The sequence below is a fragment of the Coregonus lavaretus genome, assembly GCF_964263955.1.
Source record: "Coregonus lavaretus genome assembly, chromosome: 16".
Taxonomy (NCBI): domain Eukaryota; kingdom Metazoa; phylum Chordata; class Actinopteri; order Salmoniformes; family Salmonidae; genus Coregonus; species Coregonus lavaretus.
This window is the reverse complement of record NC_140003.1, coordinates 46,888,901-46,915,576: the sequence shown is the minus strand read 5'-3', so window position 1 is coordinate 46,915,576 and position 26,676 is coordinate 46,888,901. Positions and strand designations below refer to the sequence as shown.

The window sequence follows — 26,676 nt, the reverse complement described above, 5'->3', positions numbered from 1 at the left end:
GCCCAACTCATCAGGACCAATCAGAAGATCAGAACTACTAGAATCAACCTACTTTATTTTATTGTATAAAATGTCAGCACACAATGTTTAGGGGCTCTCTCTCAGATATCTCCCTACGAGATTGACGAACGGGTCCGTGCACACTATTTACAGATATCTTTACCTCTGAATAAACTGCCTTATATTATACAATTATCCACCTTGTCCGAAAGTCTCTACTTGGTCTCCGTTCTCCAGTAAACTTGTGATCATCAACACAACTCGCGACAAATAAATGTTCACCCGCGACAGCGTTTTCAAAGTAGCCCAATTTTTTTGTGAAAACCACGAACATGGCAACACTGACGCGCAGACAGATCTTATGGCCGTTACCTTATTTGAAGATGGTAATTAGCAACTTCAAAGAGCCAATCAGTAGCGGAATGTGTTGCCACGTGACGCTGAAAGACCGGAAGGCGGTGTGAAGTGCGGAGCGCTCTAAAACCAGTGGAGCAGACAGAGTGCTCAGTGCAGGGTCGAGATGTGACTGGAAACTTAGGACTATTGACAAAATAACATAAAACGGCTCATATTCCCTCTTAAACCTAATAGTATGCCCCAAGGGTTTTTAGATTTATTTCCGTTTATTGAAGAAAGGTATCACACACTATTCTGACTTATTTTTTAAAGATGTGTGAGGCAGTTTAGTTAGCAAGCTAACTGAGGCGGGCAGGACAACAATATATTATTTTTTTCAGTTTTGACCGGTTTTCACTGACACCAAGTCCATGCAGAACGTGTCATCACCAACACAATGCCCGTGTTACTTTTTTTGATAGACACGTCCGCGTCAATGAACCAGCGCACCCACCTGGGCACTACCTATCTGGACATAGCGAAAGGCGCTGTTGAGACTTTCATGAAGGTATTGTAACCCCGAGACGAACCGCCCCACAAGACCCGATAATCTTGTGGTAAAGTTGCTAACTAACCATGACAAAATAATCACTCGATAACCGTTTATTATTCTTTCCACAGCTCAGAGGCAGAGATCCTGCTAGCCGAGGGGACAGGTATATGTTGATAAATCTTGAAGATGTTCCCCTCGGAATAAAGGTACAGTTTATTTTCGGTAATGTCCTGCTTTACATTACACAGTTATCCCGCTTGTCTTCTCACATTCCGATCACCATATCAATTGTGTGAAATCTTAAGACGGAGCTTTCATACCCACTTTAAAACATGGCCGACATTTTGTTTCAGGGTGAACAGCATGGAAGTCTGGGTGATATTTATACATCTAGATAGCTGCTTAGCGAGGTGGGGTCAACTTGGAGAGAGGGGTTGCTGCTAACTTGCCAGCGGAGAACTCACTTTGTCTTACTAGTTTACCATTTTGTCTGAACAGCTTATTATGGTTAATATGATACAGTAGCAAGGAATAAGTTGTAAATCTGTTGACAATGTTTATGGCAAATTTAAAGAAAGGGGAGAAAAAAGGAAATTACATTCTTTGATATGTTTATCAAGGCAATTACATTGTAAAAGTGTATTGATGACCTGATCCTAGAAATCCATCAATGTTGTGTCAGACAAAATATATAATATAAGGCCTATCTTGTTGCATGCGTGTTGTTGATGACAAAAGTGTCTCTTTCCCTATTTCAAAAGGCTGGATGGAAAGAGAGCCATGCCACATTCATGATGGAGTTGAGGAACCTTCAAGCAGCAGGACTCACAACTATTGGCCAGTCTTTGAGGACCGCTTTTGATTTGCTCAATCTCAATAGATTAGTGTCTGGGATAGACAACTATGGACAGGTATGTTGTACTCAGAGATAGAAAGGAGAGAATTGGTCAACTTGTTTCTCAAGGGTCCCCCCATCTTTTGTCCCCACCCTGTCCCCCGCCAATCTCACCCTGTCCCCCGCCCTCCCACCTTGAGTGACAAGTGACGATGACATGAACCAACAGTGTGGTAGGAGTTCCAACAACTTTCTTTTAACTGGAATTTATGTACTGGTATTTACCTTCTTTTTAATAGTATATTGAGTCTATTTTTAATTTAATTTTTTTTGTACTCTATGGTAAGGAATTTCATCCAGAGTAACACTTCACCATGAACTTCCTTTATCTCAAACTATTTGTATAAGAGATAAATGGATAACAATCGTTTAGTTCTGAACAGAACCATTATTTATTTATTTATTTCCATTCCACTGTTCCGACCAGCAAAATAAAGTTCTGAACTGGTTCGAACCCCCCAAAAAGTTAGTTTGTCATTCCCTTCTGTTCCTTTTTAAACCTTTTAAAATCATCTAAAAAAAAAAAACATTTCGCTCTACATGAAATTACTTCAATGGATAGAGCAGCTTGTTATGGAGCGGGCAACCTATGTAAAAGCATTGTACAGACAAGTGTAGTGTACGGCATGCAATTGAAATTTTGCGGGTGAGGCCGAAGCGCTGGGCACCTTGTTGTTATGACGTGTATTATCTGAATTAGGCCCACATAATTATACCTACGGAGGAGCGGCTTCTATGAAGGAACTTTGAATGTCTTTGAACTCCAGAGAGTTGGCATAACTAACGTTGGCCCAGAGCTTGCCCTTGATCATGACTCTCAGTTCGATTACATTACACACAATGTCGCCTAGAGTTTTCAAGAGCTAGGTCAGAGCTAGCGGCACCAGAATTAAAACAAAAACACGTCTTACCTTTTTTGTAGTTAATAAATCTGATGTGAAACATGATAACTGTAGTATCCTTAACTAGCACTGAAAAAGTTAAGAATTGTTCTCTAATTAAACATCTCTCTCCCTAGTTTCTGTATCACTCCTGTAACGACAGTAGCTACTGTAGACTATGCATGCTTCGGGGGGGAGGGTCATATAGCCCAAACACACATAAAGATGTTGAGCAGGCAGACAGGCAGACACTGGAATACGTGTCTGAGTGACAGCGAGGGCTTTGCATAGGCGCTTTGTTCCGGTTTTGTTTTGTTTTTGTGGGACTGGAAAGAAAATTGCCCAGAACGTAAAATAACGTTATTAACCGGTTCCCATGCTTTTAAAATAACGGTTCTGTTCCGGAAAAGTATGGATCACTTTCGTTCTGGGTTCTGTTCCTTCAAAAAATGTGGTTATTTTCTGGTTCTGTTCCCTGAACCGGTTCCAACCCCTGGCGCGCGGACCTTTCTTGATTTGAAGGGTCCTTAAAAAAATATATACTGAATAAGAATATAAACGCAACAATTTCAACAATTTTACTGAGTTTCAGTTCATATAAGGAAATCAGTGAATTGAAACACATTCATTAGACCCTAAACTATGGATTTCACATGACTGGGCATGGGTGCAGCCATGGGTGGGCCTGGGTGGGCATAGGCCCTCCCACTTGGGAGCCAGGCCCAGCCAATCAGAATGAGTTTTTCCCCACAAAAGGGCTTTATTACAGACATAAATACTCCTCAGTTTCATCAACTGTCTGGTTGGCTTGTCTCAATGATCCCGTAGCTGAAGAAGACGGATGTGGAGATCCTGGGCTAGCGTGGTTACACGTGGTCTGCGGTTAAAATCAAATCAAATTTTATTTGCCACATACACGTGTTTAGCAGATGATTGCGGGTGTAGCGAAATGCTTGCACTTCTAGTTCCGACAGTGCAGTAATATCTAACAAGTAATATCTAACAATTTCACAACATATACCTAATACACACATCTAAGGATGGAATGGAATTAAGAATATATACATATATGGACGAGCAATGACAGAGCGCCATGGACTAAGATACAGTAGAATATTAAAGAATACAGTATATACATATGAGATGAGTAATGCAATATATTTTAACATTATTAACGTGACTAGTGTTCCATTTCTTAAAGTGGCCAGGGATTTCAAAAGGCAGCAGCAGGCTCTAATGTGCTAGTGATTGCTATTTAACAGTCTGATGGCCTTGAGATAGAAGCTGTTTTTCATTCTCTCGGTCCCAGCTTTGACGCACCTGTACTGACCTCACCATCTGGATGATAGCGGGGTGAACAGGCAGTGGCTCTTTTGGCCTTCCTGTGACATCGGGTGCTGTAGGTGTCCTGTAGGGCGCGTAGTTTGCCCCGGTAATGCGTTCGGCAGACTGCACCACCCTCTGGAGAGCCCTGCGGTTGTGGGCGGTGCAGTTGCTGTACCAGGCGGTGATACAGCCCAACAGGATGCTCTCGATTGTGCATCTGTAAAAGTTTGTGAGGGTTTTAGGTGCCAAGCCAAATTTCTTCAGCCTCCTGAGGTTGAAGAGGCTCTGTTGCGCCTTCTTCACCACACTGTCTGCGTGGGTGGACCATTTCTGTTTGTCAGTGATGTGTACGCCAAGGAACTTGAAGCTTTCCACCTTCTCTACTGCAGTCCCGTCAATGTGGATAGGGGGGGTGCACCCTCTGCTGTTTCCTGAAGTCCACGATGATCTACTTTGTTTTGTTGACGTTGAGTGAGAGGTTATTTCCTGGCACCACACACCCAGAGCCCTCACCTCCTCCCTGTAGGCTGTCTCGTCATTGTTGGTAATCAAGCCTACTACTGTTGTGTCGTCTGAAAACTTGATGATTGAGTTGGAGGCGTGCTTGGTCACGCAGTCATGGGTGAACAGGGAGTACAGGAGGGGGCTGAGCACGCACCCTTGAGAGGACCCAGTGTTGAGGATCAGCGAAGTGGAGATGTTGTTTTCTACCTTCACCACCTGGGGGCGGCCCGTCAGGACGTCCAGGACCCAGTTGCACAGTGCGGGTTTCAGACCCAGGGCCTCGTGCTTAATGAGGAGCTTGGAGGGTACTATGGTGTTGAATACTGAGCTATAGTCAATGAACAGCATTCTTACATAGGTATTCCTCTTGTCCAGATGGGATAGGGCAGTGTGATGGCGATTGCATCGTCTGTGGATCTATTGGGGCGGTAAGCAAATTGAAGTGGGTCTAGGGTGACAGGTAAGGTGGAGGTGATATGATCCTTGACTAGTCTCTGAAAGCACTTCATGATGACAGAGGTGAGTGCTACGGGGCGATAGTCATTTAGTTCAGTTACCTTTGCTTTCTTGGGTACAGGAACAATGGTGGCCATCTTGAAACGTGGGGACAGCAGACTGGGGTAGGGAGAGATCGAATATGTTCGTAAACACACCAGCCAGTTGGTCTGCGCATGCTCTGAGTACACGGTCAGTCGACATGTTGATAGAACTTCGGCAGCCTAGTCCTCAAATTTGCTTTGTTAAAATCCCCGGCTACAATAAATGCAGCCTCAGGATATGTGGTTGTGAGGCCGGTTGGATGTACTGCCAAATTCTGTTAAACAATGTTGTATGCGGCTTATGGTAGAGAAATTAACATAAAATTCTCTGGCAACGGCTCTGGTGGACATTCCTGCAGTCAGCATGCCAATTGACATTTACATTTTAGTCATTTAGCAGACGCTCTTATCCAGAGCGACTTACAGTTAGAGTGCATACATTTTTTTCATACTGGCCCCCCGTGGGAAACGAACCCACAACCCTGGCGTTGCAAGCGCCATGCTCTACCAACTGAGCTACACAGACATCTGTGGCATTGTGAAAACTGCACATTTTAGATAGGCCTTTTATTGTCCCCAGCACAAGGTGAACCTGTGTAATATTTCAAATGTGTAAAGGGGGGCCCTGGAGAAGAAAGGATGGGAACCCCTGCCCTAGACTAGTATCAGGGATCAGTTCAACAGAACAGGGCTGAGGAGTTAGTGAAGTAAGCCTCTCCTGATCAAATCAATCACATTGTATTTGCCACATGCTTCGTACACAACAGGTGTAGACTAACAGTGAAATGCTTACTGACGGGCCGTTCCCAACAATAATAATAATAATAATAATATGCCATTTAGCAGACGCTTTTATCCAAAGCGACTTACAGTCATGTGTGCATACATTTTTACGTATGGGTGGTCCCGGGGATCGAACCCACTACCCTGGCGTTACAAGCGCCATGCTCTACCAATTGAGTAAACAACAGGTGTAGACTAACAGTGAAATGCTGACTGACGGGCCGTTCCCAACAATTTTATTTTATTTTTTATTTCACCTTTATTTAACCAGGTAAACCAGTTGAGAACAAGTTCTCATTTACAACTGCGACCTGGCCAAGATAAAGCAAAGCAGTGCGATAAAAACAACAACACAGAGTTACATATGGGGTAAAACAAAACAAAGTCAAAAATATAACAGAAAAAAATATATATACAGTGTGTGCAAATGTAGCAAGTTATGAAGGTAAGGCAATAAATGATGAGAGAGAGTTAACAACAGGTGTAGACTAACAGTGAAAACGTTCCCAACAATGATGAGAGAGAGTTAACAACAGGTGTAGACTAACAGTGAAAACGTTCCCAACAATGATGAGAGAGAGTTAACAACAGGTGTAGACTAACAGTGAAAACGTTCCCAACAATGATGAGAGAGAGTTAACAACAGGTGTAGACTAACAGTGAAAACGTTCCCAACAATGATGAGAGAGAGTTAACAACAGGTGTAGACTAACAGTGAAAACGTTCCCAACAATGATGAGAGAGAGTTAACAACAGGTGTAGACTAACAGTGAAATGCTTACTGACTGGCCGTTCCCAACAATGATGAGAGAGAGTTAACAACAGGTGTAGACTAACAGTGAAAACGTTCCCAACAATGATGAGAGAGAGTTAACAACAGGTGTAGACTAACAGTGAAAACGTTCCCAACAATGATGAGAGAGAGTTAACAACAGGTGTAGACTAACAGTGAAAACGTTCCCAACAATGATGAGAGAGAGTTAACAACAGGTGTAGACTAACAGTGAAAACGTTCCCAACAATGATGAGAGAGAGTTAACAACAGGTGTAGACTAACAGTGAAAACGTTCCCAACAATGCAGAGAAAAAAATACTAATAATAGAAACATAATAACACGAGGAATAAATCCACAATGCGTAACGATAACACTGGCTATATACACAGGGTACTAGTCGGTGCAAGGGTACGAGGTAGATATCTCCATATAGGTAGGGATAAAGTGACTAGGCAAGAGGATAATCAATAGCAGCATTGTATGTGATGAGTCAAAAGAGTTAGTGCAAAAAGGGTCAGCGCAGATAGTCCGGGTAGCTATTGGTTAACTATTTAGCAGTCCTTATGGCTTAGGGGTAGAAGCTGTTCAGGGTCCTGTTGGTTCCAGACTTGGTGCATCGGTACCGCTTGCCGCGTGGTAGCAGAGAGAACAGTCTTTGACTTGGGTGGCTGGAGTCTTTGACAATTTGTAGGGCCTTCCTCTGACACCGCCTGGTGTGGAGGTCCTGGATGGCAGGGAGCTTGTTCCCAGTGATGTACTGGGCCGTACGCACTACCCTCTGTTGCGCCTTGCGATCGGATGCCAAGCAGTTGCCATACCAGGCGGTGATGCAGCCAGTCAAGATGCTCTCAATGGTGCAGCTGTAGAATGTTTTTGAGGATCTGAGGGGCCATGACGAATCTTTTCAGTCTCCTGAGCGGGAAGAGGCATTGTTGTGCCTTCTTCACAACTGTTTGTGTGTGTGTGTGTGTGGACCATGCTAATTCCTTAGTGATGTGGACACCGCGGAACATGAAGCTCTTTAGTATCTTCCCTCTCACCATGTCTTTGTTAGAATCCTCAGAACTTGGCTTGGGTGCATCTCGTTCATCTAAAATGTCTCCTCATCTCCTTCCCTTCATCTGCACTGATTATGGTAGAACTGGACTGGCGAAAAACACATTCCTGGTAGGTAAGGATCCAACACACTACCTATCCTGTCAATTCAAATGAGTGTATATGAGGTGAAGGAGATGAGGAAAGGATGTCCGTTTTAGACTTGAGATACAGCCCTTCCCCTTATCTGGTCTGACCACCATATGGGCTATAACCAAGACCTCATGAATGTTGTTTTTGCCTGAAGGAAGAGCACTGTAGGGGGATATCAAGAAGGTCTGTCAGTTTACCTACACATCTTAATCGTTAACGAGCAGTCAGTAATGAAATGGAGAGAAATATGGAGTGAAGAGAAAGGTAGAGGAGGTGTGTTTTTCAGTGCAGGGATGAAGCGCCCTCAGGTTGCCAGGTGTCTGAGCGAATCTTTCCAGGATAGATTGAGTGGTGGAGGGAGGGAGGGAGGGAGGGAGGGAGGGAGGAAAGGAGGAGAGGTAACCAGCTGGTGGGTAATCCAGGGCCTGAACTGATTTTCGCTAGATGGAGAGAGGGAGGGAGGACAGCAGAACAACATGGCAACCCAACTAATTGAGATCTGATGACCTCTGTCTATACATGTTAGCAGACCTGGCAACGTGCCTAAGCATATAGACAGGCGGACAGTTCCATAGGGGAACAGTACATCACCCATACCTGCCCTGCCAGGCCAGTGGATTACATCAGTCACGCTGAAGTGTGTCACGCTGAAGCCATTTCTATGCTGTGACATTTACAGTGATTCTAATGAGGAGTAATGTAGCTTCTCTGTTAATAGGAGTGTTTTCCTAATGAAATATATTGATTTTTAAAGCCTAAATCCACCTGCAGGGTTGTCTCTGGCTGCTACTTCATATTCAGTCAGATCAGCAGGGGGTTGACTAGAATAGGATATCATTAGTACCGTTCTGAAGGAAAACTCCAGGTTGTCATGGATACCCTCCCTCGTCAATCAGGGTACGTGGGTCTGTTTTCTTTACTCTGTTTATAGACTCCCAATGTATCACCTGAGCAAAAAAAATCACTGTCTGGCCACAGTGAAAAGTAAGAAGGGAATAGATCCTTGTCCATTGATGGGAACAGTCACCAGTGGGGAAAGGACTAAACCTCAAGAGGTATGCATTTTGTATCCACAGTCAGAGGTCTTGGTAAATTCCTGGACATAATGTTAATCTCTATTGATAGAGAGAGTGTCAGGGCAGCAGTGAGTTGTTATGGCTTGGCAGAGACTATGTTTCCAAGGTGAATCATACCCATGCCCTCACAAAGCCTGTGATAGAATAGTCTGCTATCTAGCCGTCCGATTAGCCCTTTACTGTAGGCATTGGTGAACTGTTGGAATCGTGGAAATAGAATGATTATTCAAATTCTACAGTTGGAATATAGTGGGCAGCACCTTGAATACATTGTTGTTTGACATATCAAATGAATGAATAAGCCAAGGAGGAATTATTGACAGGATAGGAACCAAAGTGTTGGTCTGTTTCCAGGTGACCCTAATTTAGATTAGTTTTCTTACATCATGTAGCCGCTGCAAATTTGTGACATGCACACGAAAAAAGTTTATTTTTTATTTTTTCCTGTTCGAATCTCATCATGGACAACTTTAGCATTTTAGCTAATTAGCAACTTTGCAACCACATCCCACTGCACAGACTTCAATTCAACGTTTATTCCACTTTGGTTAAAGGGAAACAACATTGATTCTACCAGTGTGTTCTCAGTGGGTTACTACTTTTGAGTTACTTTGCAACTACTTTGCATGTTAACAAACCTTAACCCTTTAACCTAACTCCTAACTATAACCCCAACCTTAACTACTTAGCTAGCATGTTACCTAACCCCTAACCTTAACCCCTAGCCTAGCTAACGTTACCCGCCTAACTAACGTTAGCCACAACATATTGGAATTTGTGTGATGTACACAAATGTGTTGTGAAGAAAGATAATCGTGTGATACACACCAAATGTGTTGTGATGTAAATGGTGTAATACACACGAAAAGGTGGACTTTCATGTGCCTGTCACAATTTCTCAAAATAAGTAATTTGTCTATTTCACAATAAGTTGTGATGGTGTGTTCTAGTCATACTGTAATCTCAGTGCAAATAGTCCGGGTAGCCATGATTAGCTGTTCAGGAGTCTTATGGCTTGGGGGTAGAAGCTGTTGAGAAGTCTTTTGGACCTAGACTTGGCACTCCGGTACCGCTTGCCGTGCGGTAGCAGAGAGAACAGTCTATGACTAGGGTGGCTGGAGTCTTTGACAATTTTGAGGGCCTTCCTCTGACACCGCCTGGTATAGAGGTCCTGGATGGCAGGAAGCTTGGCCCCAGTGATGCACTGGGCCGTAATTACCCCCACCCCTATCAAAACCATTGCCTGTACCCCAAGGGGTGAATCTGTCTCTCCCAACCTCTGTCGGTTTCTCTCACACTCCTCATTTGTCTTCCTCCCTCTCACCCTCTCTCCTCCTTGACATTCCTAAAATAGATCTCCAGTAGGTTAACTATATAATATCTCTTCATGTACTCCTGTTATTTCAGCTCCAGGCCTCAAGTACCCCTCATCACAGCTCAGCTCAGGAAGCTTTTTGGCTATGCTAATTTTACTCTCACGTTTCCTTTTGTGTTTGACCTATTTGCATGTATCTGTACTGTGTCTGCACACCATTTTAACCGCTTTCTTTTCTCTCTCTCCCTCCACAGGGCAGGAATCCCTTCTTCCTTGAGCCGTCCATTGTAGTGGCCATCACCGACGGCAACAAGCTGACCAGTAGCGGTGGAGTCCAGGATGAGGTCAGTCATCACGGAGACCTGGGTCAAAGCCACTCAGGAGTACTTCCTGTTGCTCAGCTGACCAGACGTCCGTCTGTCTGTCTGTCTGTCTGTCTGTCTGTCTGTCTGTCTGTCTGTCTGTCTGTCTGTCTGTCTGTCTGTCTGTCTGTCTGTCTGTCTGTCTGTCTGTCTGTCTGTCTGTCTGTCTGTCTGTCTGTCTGTCTGTCTCTCTGTCTGTCTGTCTCTCTGTCTGTCTCTCTGTCTGTCTCTCTGTCTCTCTCTCTGTCTGTCTCTCTGTCTGTCTCTCTCTCTGTCTCTCTCTCTGTCTCTGTCTCTGTCTCTGTCTCTGTCTCTGTCTCTGTCTCTGTCTCTGTCTCTGTCTCTCTCTCTGTCTCTCTCTCTCTCTCTCTCTCTCTCTCTCTCTCTCTCTCTCTCTCTCTCTCTCTCTCTCATGCACACAGTCTATCTCTTTACAGTATTCCTAAATACCCTTCTCTCTCTCTTTGCCTCCCTCTCTCTCTCTCTCTCTCTCCGCCAGCTCCACCTTCCCCTGACCACTCCTCTGCCGGGCAGTGAGCTGACCAAGGAGCCGTTCCGCTGGGACCAGCGTCTGTTCTCCCTGGTGCTGAGGATCCCTGGACACGCCACTGTAGAGCCTGAACCACTAGGGGGGGTCCCCCCCGACGACTCGGCCATCACCCCCATGTGTGAGGTCACAGGAGGTGTGACACTGTGTGTGTGTGAATGTGTTTAACTATACTTGTGGGGAGCAGAAGTCCCCACAAGAATAGTAAACAATAAAACATTTGACCAACTGGGGACATTTTGTTAGTCCCCACAAGGTCAAATGCTATTTCTAGGGGTTACGGTTATAATTAGTGTTAGGGCTAGAATTAGGGTTAGGAGCTAGGGTTAGTTTTAGGGTTAAGGTTTTCGGGTTAGGTTAGGGGTTAGGGAAAAATGTATTTGAATGGGACTGAATTGTGTGTCCCCACAAGGTTAGTCATACAATACTCTCTCTCTGTGTGTGTGTGTGTGTGTGTGTGTGTGTGTGTAACTGCCTCTGTTTATGTAAGGCCTTATGAGGCTAGAGTATGTCATATCAAATCAAAGTTTATTCGTTACATACACAGGATACAGCGGGTGTAAACGGTACAGTGAAATGCTTACTTGCACGCTCTTTCCTCAACTGTGCAGTATCAATACCAAAAAAGTGTTCAATAGAGCAGGGGTTATTTTTTACTCCGGCCCCCTTAAAGCATTGGGGAACATCCTGCCTACTACTACTACTACTACTACTACTGGGACTCTACATGCTGCTACTACTACTACTACTACTACTACTACTACTACTACTACTACTACTACTGGGACTCTACATGCTACTACTACTACTACTACTACTGGGACTCTACATGCTACTACTACTACTACTACTACTACTACTACTACTGGGACTCTACATGCTACTACTACTACTACTGGGACTCTACATGCTACTACTACTACTACTACTACTACTACTACTACTACTACTACTACTACTACTACTACTGGGACTCTACATGCTACTACTACTACTACTACTACTACTACTACTGGGACTCTACATGCTACTACTACTACTACTACTACTGGGACTCTACATGCTACTACTACTACTACTACTGGGACTCTACATGCTACTACTACTACTACTACTACTACTACTACTGGGACTCTACATGCTACTACTACTACTACTACTGGGACTCTACATGCTACTACTACTACTACTACTGGGACTCTACATGCTACTACTACTACTACTACTACTACTACTACTACTACTACTACTACTACTACTACTACTGGGACTCTACATGCTACTACTACTACTACTACTACTACTACTACTACTACTACTACTGGGACTCTACATGCTACTACTACTACTACTACTACTACTACTACTGGGACTCTACATGCTACTACTACTACTACTACTACTACTACTACTACTACTACTACTACTGGGACTCTACATGCTACTACTACTACTACTGGGACTCTACATGCTACTACTACTACTACTACTACTACTACTGGGACTCTACATGCTACTACTACTACTACTACTACTGGGACTCTACATGCTACTACTACTACTACTACTACTACTACTACTGGGACTCTACATGCTACTCAATCAATCAATCAATCAATTTTATTTTATATAGTCCTTCGTACATCAGCTAATATCTCGAAGTGCTGTACAGAAACCCAGCCTAAAACCCCAAACAGCTAGTAATGCAGGTGTAGAAGCACGGTGGCTAGGAAAAACTCCCTAGAAAGGCCAAAACCTAGGAAGAAACCTAGAGAGGAACCAGGCTATGAGGGGTGGCCAGTCCTCTTCTGGCTGTGCCGGGTGGAGATTATAACAGAACCATGCCAAGATGTTCAAAAATGTTCATAAGTGACAAGCATGGTCAAATAATAATCAGGAATAAATCTCAGTTGGCTTTTCATAGCCGATCATTAAGAGTTGAAAACAGCAGGTCTGGGACAGGTAGGGGTTCCATAACCGCAGGCAGAACAGTTGAAACTGGAATAGCAGCAAGGCCAGGCGGACTGGGGACAGCAAGGAGTCACCACGGCCGGTAGTCCCGACGTATGGTCCTAGGGCTCAGGTTCTCAGAGAGAAAGAGAGAACGAGAGAATTAGAGAGAGCATACTTAAATTCACACAGGACACTGGATAAGACAGGAGAAGTACTCCAGGTATAACCAACTAACCCCAGCCCCCCGACACATAAACTACTGCAGCATAAATACTGGAGGCTGAGACAGGAGCGGTCCGGAGACACTGTGGCCCCATCCGAAGAAACCCCCGGACAGGGCCAAACAGGAAGGATATAACCCCACCCACTCTGCCAAAGCACAGCCCCCGCACCACTAGAGGGATATCCTCAACCACCAACTTACAATCCTGAGACAAGGCCGAGTATAGCCCACAGAGGTCTCCACCACAGCACAAACCAAGGGGGGGCTCTACATGCTACTACTACTACTACTACTACTACTACTACTACTACTACTGGGACTCTACATGCTACTACTACTACTACTACTACTACTACTACTACTACTACTACTACTACTACTACTACTACTGCTACTACTACTGGGACTCTACATGCTACTACTACTACTACTACTGGGACTCTACATGCTACTACTACTACTACTACTACTACTACTACTACTACTGGGACTCTACATGCTACTACTACTACTACTACTACTACTACTACTACTACTACTACTACTACTACTACTACTACTACTACTACTGGGACTCTACATGCTACTACTACTACTACTACTGGGACTCTACATGCTACTACTACTACTACTACTACTACTACTGGGACTCTACATGCTACTACTACTACTACTACTACTACTACTGGGACTCTACATGCTACTACTACTACTACTACTACTACTACTGGGACTCTACATGCTACTACTACTACTACTACTACTGGGACTCTACATGCTACTACTACTACTACTACTACTACTACTACTACTACTACTACTACTACTACTGGGACTCTACATGCTACTACTACTACTACTACTACTACTACTGGGACTCTACATGCTACTACTACTACTACTACTACTACTACTACTACTACTACTACTACTGGGACTCTACATGCTACTACTACTACTACTACTACTACTGGGACTCTACATGCTACTACTACTACTACTACTACTACTACTACTACTACTACTACTGGGACTCTACATGCTACTACTACTACTACTACTACTACTACTACTGGGACTCTACATGCTACTACTACTACTACTACTGGGACTCTACATGCTACTACTACTACTACTACTACTACTACTACTACTACTACTACTACTACTACTACTACTACTACTACTGGGACTCTACATGCTACTACTACTACTACTACTACTACTGGGACTCTACATGCTACTACTACTACTACTACTGGGACTCTACATGCTACTACTACTACTACTACTACTACTACTACTGGGACTCTACATGCTACTACTACTACTTCTACTGGGACTCTACATGCTACTACTACTACTACTACTACTACTACTACTACTACTGGGACTCTACATGCTACTACTACTACTACTACTACTACTACTACTGGGACTCTACATGCTACTACTACTACTACTACTACTGGGACTCTACATGCTACTACTACTACTACTACTACTACTACTACTACTACTGGGACTCTACATGCTGCTACTACTACTACTACTACTACTACTACTGGGACTCTACATGCTACTACTACTACTACTACTGGGACTCTACATGCTACTACTACTACTACTACTACTGGGCCACTACATGCTACTACTACTACTACTACTACTACTACTACTGGGACTCTACATGCTACTACTACTACTACTACTACTACTACTACTGGGACTCTACATGCTGCTACTACTACTACTACTACTGGGACTCTACATACTACTACTACTACTACTACTACTGGGACTCTACATGCTACTACTACTACTACTGGGACTCTACATGCTACTACTACTACTACTACTACTGGGACTCTACATACTACTACTACTACTACTACTGGGACTCTACATGCTGCTACTACTACTACTACTACTACTACTACTACTACTACTACTACTACTGGGACTCTACATGCTACTACTACTACTACTACTGGGACTCTACATGCTGCTACTACTACTACTACTACTACTACTACTACTACTACTACTGGGACTCTACATGCTACTACTACTACTACTACTACTACTACTACTACTACTACTACTACTGGGACTCTACATGCTACTACTACTACTACTGGGACTCTACATGCTACTACTACTACTACTACTACTGGGACTCTACATGCTACTACTACTACTACTACTACTACTACTACTGGGACTCTACATGCTACTACTACTACTACTACTACTACTACTGGGACTCTACATACTACTACTACTACTACTACTACTACTACTACTGGGACTCTACATGCTACTACTACTACTACTACTACTGGGACTCTACATGCTACTACTACTACTACTACTACTACTACTACTACTACTACTACTGGGACTCTACATACTACTACTACTACTACTACTACTACTACTGGGACTCTACATGCTACTACTACTACTACTACTGGGACTCTACATGCTGCTACTACTACTACTACTACTGGGACTCTACATGCTACTACTACTACTACTACTACTACTACTACTACTGGGACTCTACATGCTACTACTACTACTACTACTACTACTACTACTACTACTACTACTGGGACTCTACATGCTACTACTACTACTACTACTACTACTACTACTACTACTGGGACTCTACATGCTACTACTACTACTACTACTACTACTACTACTACTGGGACTCTACATGCTACTACTACTACTACTACTACTACTACTACTACTACTACTACTACTACTGGGACTCTACATGCTACTACTACTACTACTACTGGGACTCTACATGCTACTACTACTACTACTACTACTACTACTACTGGGACTCTACATGCTACTACTACTACTACTACTACTGGGACTCTACATGCTACTACTACTACTACTACTACTGGGACTCTACATGCTGCTACTACTACTACTACTACTACTACTACTACTACTACTATTGGGACTCTACATGCTACTACTACTACTACTACTACTACTACTATTGGGACTCTACATGCTACTACTACTACTACTACTGGGACTCTACATGCTACTACTACTACTACTACTACTGGGACTCTACATACTACTACTACTACTACTACTACTACTACTATTGGGACTCTACATGCTACTACTACTACTACTACTGGGACTCTACATGCTACTACTACTACTACTACTACTGGGACTCTACATGCTACTACTACTACTACTACTACTACTGGGACTCTACATGCTATTACTACTACTACTACTACTGGGACTCTACATGCTACTACTACTACTACTACTACTACTACTACTGGGACTCTACATGCTACTACTACTACTACTACTACTACTGGGACTCTACATGCTACTACTACTACTACTGGGACTCTACATGCTACTACTACTACTACTACTACTGGGACTCTACATGCTACTGCTACTACTACTACTACTACTGGGACTCTACATGCTACTACTACTACTACTACTACTGGGACTCTACATGCTACTACTACTACTACTACTACTACTACTACTACTACTACTACTACTACTACTACTGGGACTCTACATGCTACTACTACTACTACTGGGACTCTACATGCTACTACTACTACTACTACTACTACTACTACTACTACTACTACTACTACTACTACTACTACTACTACTGGGACTCTACATACTACTACTACTACTACTACTACTACTACTACTGGGACTCTACATGCTACTACTACTACTACTACTACTACTACTACTGGGACTCTACATGCTACTACTACTACTACTACTACTACTACTACTACTACTGGGACTCTACATGCTACTACTACTACTACTACTACTACTGGGACTCTATATGCTACTACTACTACTACTGGGACTCTACATGCTACTACTACTACTACTACTACTGGGACTCTACATGCTACTACTACTACTACTACTACTACTACTACTACTACTACTACTACTACTGGGACTCTACATGCTACTACTACTACTACTACTACTACTACTGGGACTCTACATACTACTACTACTACTACTACTACTACTACTGGGACTCTACATGCTACTACTACTACTACTACTACTGGGACTCTACATGCTACTACTACTACTACTACTACTACTACTACTGGGACTCTACATGCTACTACTACTACTACTACTACTGGGACTCTACATGCTACTACTACTACTACTACTACTACTACTACTACTACTGGGACTCTACATGCTGCTACTACTACTACTACTACTACTACTACTACTACTGGGACTCTACATGCTACTACTACTACTACTACTGGGACTCTACATGCTACTACTACTACTACTACTACTGGGCCACTACATGCTACTACTACTACTACTACTACTACTACTACTGGGACTCTACATGCTACTACTACTACTACTACTACTACTACTACTGGGACTCTACATGCTGCTACTACTACTACTACTACTGGGACTCTACATACTACTACTACTACTACTACTACTGGGACTCTACATGCTACTACTACTACTACTGGGACTCTACATGCTACTACTACTACTACTACTACTGGGACTCTACATACTACTACTACTACTACTACTGGGACTCTACATGCTGCTACTACTACTACTACTACTACTACTACTACTACTACTACTACTACTGGGACTCTACATGCTACTACTACTACTACTACTGGGACTCTACATGCTGCTACTACTACTACTACTACTACTACTACTACTACTACTACTGGGACTCTACATGCTACTACTACTACTACTACTACTACTACTACTACTACTACTACTACTGGGACTCTACATGCTACTACTACTACTACTGGGACTCTACATGCTACTACTACTACTACTACTACTGGGACTCTACATGCTACTACTACTACTACTACTACTACTACTACTGGGACTCTACATGCTACTACTACTACTACTACTACTACTACTGGGACTCTACATACTACTACTACTACTACTACTACTACTACTACTGGGACTCTACATGCTACTACTACTACTACTACTACTGGGACTCTACATGCTACTACTACTACTACTACTACTACTACTACTACTACTACTACTACTGGGACTCTACATACTACTACTACTACTACTACTACTACTACTGGGACTCTACATGCTACTACTACTACTACTACTGGGACTCTACATGCTGCTACTACTACTACTACTACTGGGACTCTACATGCTACTACTACTACTACTACTACTACTACTACTACTACTGGGACTCTACATGCTACTACTACTACTACTACTACTACTACTACTACTACTACTACTGGGACTCTACATGCTACTACTACTACTACTACTACTACTACTACTACTGGGACTCTACATGCTACTACTACTACTACTACTACTACTACTACTACTGGGACTCTACATGCTACTACTACTACTACTACTACTACTACTACTACTACTACTACTACTACTACTGGGACTCTACATGCTACTACTACTACTACTACTGGGACTCTACATGCTACTACTACTACTACTACTACTACTACTACTGGGACTCTACATGCTACTACTACTACTACTACTACTGGGACTCTACATGCTACTACTACTACTACTACTACTGGGACTCTACATGCTGCTACTACTACTACTACTACTACTACTACTACTACTATTGGGACTCTACATGCTACTACTACTACTACTACTACTACTACTATTGGGACTCTACATGCTACTACTACTACTACTACTGGGACTCTACATGCTACTACTACTACTACTACTACTGGGACTCTACATACTACTACTACTACTACTACTACTACTACTATTGGGACTCTACATGCTACTACTACTACTACTACTGGGACTCTACATGCTACTACTACTACTACTACTACTGGGACTCTACATGCTACTACTACTACTACTACTACTGGGACTCTACATGCTATTACTACTACTACTACTACTGGGACTCTACATGCTACTACTACTACTACTACTACTACTACTACTGGGACTCTACATGCTACTACTACTACTACTACTACTACTGGGACTCTACATGCTACTACTACTACTACTGGGACTCTACATGCTACTACTACTACTACTACTACTGGGACTCTACATGCTACTGCTACTACTACTACTACTACTGGGACTCTACATGCTACTACTACTACTACTACTACTGGGACTCTACATGCTACTACTACTACTACTACTACTACTACTACTACTACTACTACTACTACTGGGACTCTACATGCTACTACTACTACTACTGGGACTCTACATGCTACTACTACTACTACTACTACTACTACTACTACTACTACTACTACTACTACTACTACTACTACTACTGGGACTCTACATACTACTACTACTACTACTACTACTACTACTACTGGGACTCTACATGCTACTACTACTACTACTACTACTACTACTACTGGGACTCTACATGCTACTACTACTACTACTACTACTACTACTACTACTACTACTGGGACTCTACATGCTACTACTACTACTACTACTACTACTGGGACTCTATATGCTACTACTACTACTACTGGGACTCTACATGCTACTACTACTACTACTACTACTGGGACTCTACATGCTACTACTACTACTACTACTACTACTACTACTACTACTACTACTACTACTGGGACTCTACATGCTACTACTACTACTACTACTACTACTACTGGGACTCTACATACTACTACTACTACTACTACTACTACTACTGGGACTCTACATGCTACTACTACTACTACTACTACTGGGACTCTACATGCTACTACTACTACTACTACTACTGGGACTCTACATGCTGCTACTACTACTACTACTACTACTACTACTACTACTGGGACTCTACATGCTACTACTACTACTACTACTACTACTACTACTACTGGGACTCTACATGCTACTACTACTACTACTACTACTACTACTACTACTACTACTGGGACTCTACATGCTACTACTACTACTACTACTACTACTACTACTACTGGGACTCTACATGCTACTACTACTACTACTACTACTACTACTACTACTACTGGGACTCTACATGCTACTACTACTACTACTACTACTACTACTACTACTGGGACTCTACATGCTACTACTACTACTACTACTACTACTACTGGGACTCTACATGCTACTACTACTACTACTACTACTACTACTACTGGGACTCTACATGCTACTACTACTACTACTACTACTGGGACTCTACATGCTACTACTACTACTACTACTACTGGGACTCTACATGCTGCTACTACTACTACTACTACTACTACTACTACTACTACTACTTGGGACTCTACATGCTACTACTACTACTACTACTGGGACTCTACATGCTACTACTACTACTACTGGGACTCTACATGCTACTACTACTACTACTACTACTACTGGGACTCTACATGCTACTACTACTACTACTACTACTACTACTACTACTACTACTACTGGGACTCTACATGCTACTACTACTACTACTACTGGGACTCTACATGCTACTACTACTACTACTGGGACTCTACATGCTACTACTACTACTACTACTACTACTACTACTACTACTACTACTACTACTGGGACTCTACATGCTACTACTACTACTACTGGGACTCTACATGCTACTACTACTACTACTACTACTACTACTGGGACTCTACATGCTACTACTACTACTACTACTGGGACTCTACATGCTACTACTACTACTACTACTACTACTACTACTGGGACTCTACATGCTACTACTACTACTACTGGGACTCTACATGCTACTACTACTACTACTACTACTACTGGGACTCTACATGCTACTACTACTACTACTACTACTACTACTACTACTACTACTGGGACTCTACATGCTACTACTACTACTACTACTGGGACTCTACATGCTACTACTACTACTACTGGGACTCTACATGCTACTACTACTACTACTACTACTACTACTACTACTACTACTACTGGGACTCTACATGCTACTACTACTACTACTGGGACTCTACATGCTACTACTACTACTACTACTACTACTACTGGGACTCTACATGCTACTACTACTACTACTACTGGGACTCTACATGCTACTACTACTACTACTACTACTACTACTACTGGGACTCTACATGCTGCTACTACTACTACTACTACTACTACTACTGGGACTCTACATGCTACTACTACTACTACTACTACTACTACTACTACTACTACTACTGGGACTCTACATGCTGCTGCTGCTGCTACTACTACTACTACTACTACTACTACTACTACTGGGACTCTACATGCTACAATGGCTCAGGCTAATGAGGTGTGTGTGTGTGTGTGTGTGTGTGTGTGTGTGTGTGTGTGTGTGTGTGTGTGTGTGTGTGTGTGTGTGTGTGTGTGTGTGTGTGTGTGTGTGTGTGTGTGTGTGTGTGTGTGTGTGTGTGTGTGTGTGTGTGTGTGTGTGTGTGTGTGTGTGTGTGTGTGTGTGTGTGTGTCTCTCTTTCTCTCCCAGGCCGCTCCTACAGTGTGTTCTCTCAGCGCATGTTGAACCAGTGTCTGGAATCTCTGCTGCAGAAGATCCAGAGTGGAGTGGTCCTCAGCTTTGAGAAGACAGGCCCTGACCCCTCTCCTGGAGAGGGTAAGACGCTATCATAGTGACGGAAGTCCCAGGATGTGATCTTTAATGGTCAAAACGTGGTACAATGGTCTTCAGTGCAAAAACTTCATAAAAGGCATCTGGCAGAAGTAAATATATCCACAAACACAGATATAATTTTATATATATCTTAAATTACTGCAAGAATTTGATATAATCCTCAAACCAATTCATAAGATTCAGGGATTGACTGCGGAAGTGTGATTTAGGATGGCATCACTTTCACAGGGGAGAGAGAGCGTGCGAGGGAGAGATTGATGGAGATTGGGGACAGTCTCAATTGAATATTCATTGCGTCCTCTCCTCGCCTCCTTCTCAAAACCCATTGGATGAGAGAGCCAGAGGTCCCTTGAAGGAGGCGAGGAGAATGCAATTGAGATTTGTCTTATTGACAGCCAGTTGTTTTTCGTTCCCCTAGCCTCTATGCAGGTGTAGATCTGATTCACTTCATTTAACTCTCTTTCTGTCTCTGTGTCCAGATGAGATCCTGAAGTCCGGCCCCCAGTCCTGGCACTGCTGCCGCAAGCTGATCTACGTACGACCCAACCCCAAGACTGGTGTGCCCATCGGACACTGGCCCATTCCTGAAGCCTTCTGGCCCGACACTAACTCCCCCACCCTGGTAAGAGAGCAAGGGGGTGTGTGTGTGTTTGCGCGTGTGTGTGTGTTTGCGTGTGTGTATGTTTGCTCGTGTGTATGTGTTTGCGCGTGCGTGTGTTTGCACACGTGTGTGTGTTTGCGCGTTTTGTGCGTGTGTGTTTGCGCGTGTGTGTGTGTGTTTGCGAGCGTGTGTGTGTGTGTGAGAGAGAGAGAGAAGGAAGAGTGATGTTGGTGTGTGTAGGGTTGGGCGGTATCCAGATTTTCATACCTTCATACCGTCCTTCTCTCACCCCGGGATTTACGGTGTTACCGTCTTAGTACACAAGGGGGCGCCAAAAATGTAGCCCATTGGGCGTCTATTACCAGAATGCTAACACATTAGCACAATAATTGTGAATTTCTATGGAGGCTGCTAGCTAAATATGCTAACGAGCGTAAACGATAAAAAAACTAATTGCAAAGACAGGCAATCCAGCTCATAAAGGTATACATATATAGGTAGGCGCTACCGAATGTCATTTTTGGTGAGTTTGGACATTTACAAGCGAATGTGAACTAGAGACGTTGTGCAAATGAATGAAGTTTTGACGCATACTTGTCCGAAGGAAGAACAGGACTGGCTCTCTAGCAGCATGTCTACACACTGTGTCTGTGTGGAGTCGCTAGGGCAACGGGCCTGCCTGCTCTGCTTGGAGAAGATGTGGGGAGGAGCAGACGGGCTGAGACCTGAGAGGAGAAAAAAAATGCAAGGAAATCGAGATGGCAGTGGCAGCCAATGGGCTTTAACTTCTCAAACACGGCAGAAAGCTAACACAATATGATGCCCCGTCACCTTATTAATTCAGCCACTTACTGAGATAGCAAGTTAAACTTAAGGGTTCTGTTAATGCAGAATTCTGTGTTTTTTCACGCAGGAAAAAAAGATAAAACACATAAGAAATATCTTTCTGCGTTTTGTAAATGCAGATTTAAATTTATTCTTATTGTAAATTCTGCTCGGCATCAGACTCATTTTGGGCTTCAGTTGCCCTTCTAAACTCGGATGAGAATTCACAAATGGGCATTTTATCAGCAGACAGCTCTGACCGATGTGGAGCTACTTTTTTCTGGTACTTTTCTCGGTTTAACCAGCCTACATTTCTCTGGTAAAATGCAAGATTAACTTTTAAGCAAAAAATTAGGAAATGTAGCAGGCTACATTCTTTCTATGATAGGTCTAAACATTTTGAAATATGATGGCCATGATTTGTTTTTGCAAAAAGACCTTGCTTTTTCATTGTAAGCTCATTTACTTGTGTGGCTGCCAGCCAAATAGCGTTGCACTTCTGTTGTCGTCTGATGAAAACGAAGCTATTTTCTGCCGAATGTGTTGCACTAATGTATTTTCTGTGAAGGAGCACTACAGTTGCACGTCCCCTGATCACTCTGTTGAAACAAGAAAACACTGTTGACTTTCAATATAAAACGGGACCCCTGTCAACACACAACTGGACTCCCCTGCTCACACTTTCTCCTGTTGTTCTATTAACAAACAAACAGGTGACTGGCTCAACTGTTCTGGGGAACTACTTAAGCTTCCTAACGTAAAATAATGTGACTGGTGAAATGAAGAACGTGATCTGCTTTATCTCCTAACACATTGCACAAGCTGACTGCAGGTGTTTACTTAAAGAATAGCTACAAATATTTATAGAAGAACTTTTAAAAAAAAAAAATAGTTTTGACGGTATTGGAAAAACCATCCCGTGGCTATTTCCAAATACCCCGGTATACGTTATACCGCCCAAACCTATTGTGTATTTCTGTATGTTTTCTCTGATGTCCAACTTGTATTGCCCCTCTCCCAGCCCCCCCGCTCGGTACACCCCCACGTGCGTTTCTCCTGCCTGGATGCTGAGCCCATGGTGATTGACAAGGTTCCCTTTGACAAGTACGAGCTGGAGCCTTCGCCCCTCACACGGTACATCCTGGAGAGGAAGTCCTCTCACACCTGCTGGCAGGTACACAACTCCACACGATACACAGCATTATACTACACAACACACAAAGCTTTCCTACACACAACACTACACACAATACTACACACAATACTACACAGAACACTACACACAATACTACACTACACACTACGCTACACACAATGCTACACACAATGCTCCACACAATACTACACACAACACTAGACACAATACACCACTACACACTACACTACCCTACACTACACAACACCCTCATCCACTCTAAATACTCAGCACACTCTTTTGTCCTTACCAGTGAAGTGATAAAATAGTATCCATGTAATTCCATATTTCCTTCCTTTGTATATACCGGGATCTGATTCAGTAAATCCCATTAGGTGGACTTGTTTGTCTCTCACTCTGTTTTCTCCCTCCCTCCCTCCCTCCCTCCCTCCCTCCCTCCCTCCCTCGTTCCCCTCTAGGTGTTTGTAAGTAACAGTGCCAAGTACAGTGACCTGGGCCAGCCCTTTGGCTACCTGAAGGCCAGCACGGCTCTCAACTGTGTCAACCTGTTTGTCATGCCCTACAACTACCCTGTTGTACTGCCTCTACTGGGTAAGACCTGGGACCCGTCCTAATACTCTAACTACCCTGTTGTACTGCCTCTACTGGGTAAGACCTGGGACCCGTCCTAATACTCTAACTACCCCGTTGTACTGCCTCTACTGGGTAAGACCTGGGACCCGTCCTAATACTCTAACTACCCTGTTGTACTGCCTCTACTGGGTAAGACCTGGGACCCGTCCTAATACTCTAACTACCCTGTTGTACTGCCTCTACTGGGTAAGACCTGGGACCCGTCCTAATACTCTAACTACCCTGTTGTACTGCCTCTACTGGGTAAGACCTGGGACCCGTCCTAATACTCTAACTACCCTGTTGTACTGCCTCTACTGGGTAAGACCTGGGACCCGTCCTAATACTCTAACTACCCTGTTGTACTGCCTCTACTGGGTAAGACCTGGGACCCGTCCTAATACTCTAACTACCCTGTTGTACTGCCTCTACTGGGTAAGACCTGGGACCCGTCCTAATACTCTAACTACCCTGTTGTACTGCCTCTACTGGGTAAGACCTGGGACCCGTCCTAATACTCTAACGACCCTGTTGTACTGCCTCTACTGGGTAAGACCTGGGACCCGTCCCAATACTCCAACTACCCTGTTGTACTGCCTCTACTGGGTAAGACCTGGGACCCGTCCTAATACTCTAACGACCCTGTTGTACTGCCTCTACTGGGTAAGACCTGGGACCCGTCCTAATACTCTAACTACCCTGTTGTACTGCCTCTACTGGGTAAGACCTGGGACCCGTCCTAATACTTCAACTAAGAACCTACAGGAGGGTGTCTCTCCAGGAACAGGGTTGGAGTAAAAACCTACAGGAGGGTGTCTCTCCAGGAACAGGGTTGGAGTGAAAACCTACAGGAGGGCAGGGCTGGGCGATTTATATAGAATTAATTCAAATTTATTTTAGCGCGATGTTCCAAATGCCTGTATCGCAAGAACCCTTCGCTCCTTCTGTGCACTTTCCCACTAAGCCCCCCCCCCCCCCCCCCTGCCAAGACGAAAGATCACTTCTTCCTCTCTGACAACAAGCAGTTTAAAACTCTCTATTTGCATTTGAGGTTTGGTCCAACAGAGTCGGTCATATGGACACCAGGAAACACATTGAGACATTATTTTACCGTAATAGATCTAACGATACCCTTTTTATGTCTCAACCCCCCCCCCCCCCCCAAAAAAAAAAATGTAGAACAGATCAGACCCTACTAAGACAGCAGTATCAATGAACATGATTGCGGAAAATGAATGTTCAGTTTCTGTCGCGTGCGGCATTGTGGGACCATGTACTGTCTAGTCTGTGTTTAATAAACGAACGAGGATCATGAAAAGATGCATTTATATCAGGAATTGGCAACTCGTTCTCATTCTGAGAAATAAGCATCTTCTTATCCAGGTAGGCCACTTGATTTCAACATCTAAACAAAGTGAACAGGCTATGTTGTTCAAACAGTTGGAGACGGACAGG

At 43.4% G+C, this 26,676-nt stretch overlaps 1 protein-coding gene across 1 annotated transcript in view; it reads left to right on the top strand.

The window, feature by feature from the left end:
* Nucleotides 1-489: 489 nt before the first annotated feature.
* Nucleotides 490-26,676, top strand: part of LOC311143478 (integrator complex subunit 6-like) — a 58,803-nt gene continuing 32,616 nt past the window's right edge. Inside the window, exons 1-9 of the mRNA XM_084179305.1 lie at nucleotides 490-904; nucleotides 1,018-1,095; nucleotides 1,651-1,800; nucleotides 10,427-10,516; nucleotides 11,034-11,217; nucleotides 21,884-22,009; nucleotides 22,507-22,649; nucleotides 24,475-24,627; nucleotides 25,068-25,200. Of these exons, the coding sequence (XP_084035431.1) occupies nucleotides 794-904; nucleotides 1,018-1,095; nucleotides 1,651-1,800; nucleotides 10,427-10,516; nucleotides 11,034-11,217; nucleotides 21,884-22,009; nucleotides 22,507-22,649; nucleotides 24,475-24,627; nucleotides 25,068-25,200 (1,168 nt within the window). The 5' untranslated portion in view covers nucleotides 490-793. The remainder of the gene's footprint in view (nucleotides 905-1,017; nucleotides 1,096-1,650; nucleotides 1,801-10,426; nucleotides 10,517-11,033; nucleotides 11,218-21,883; nucleotides 22,010-22,506; nucleotides 22,650-24,474; nucleotides 24,628-25,067; nucleotides 25,201-26,676) is intronic.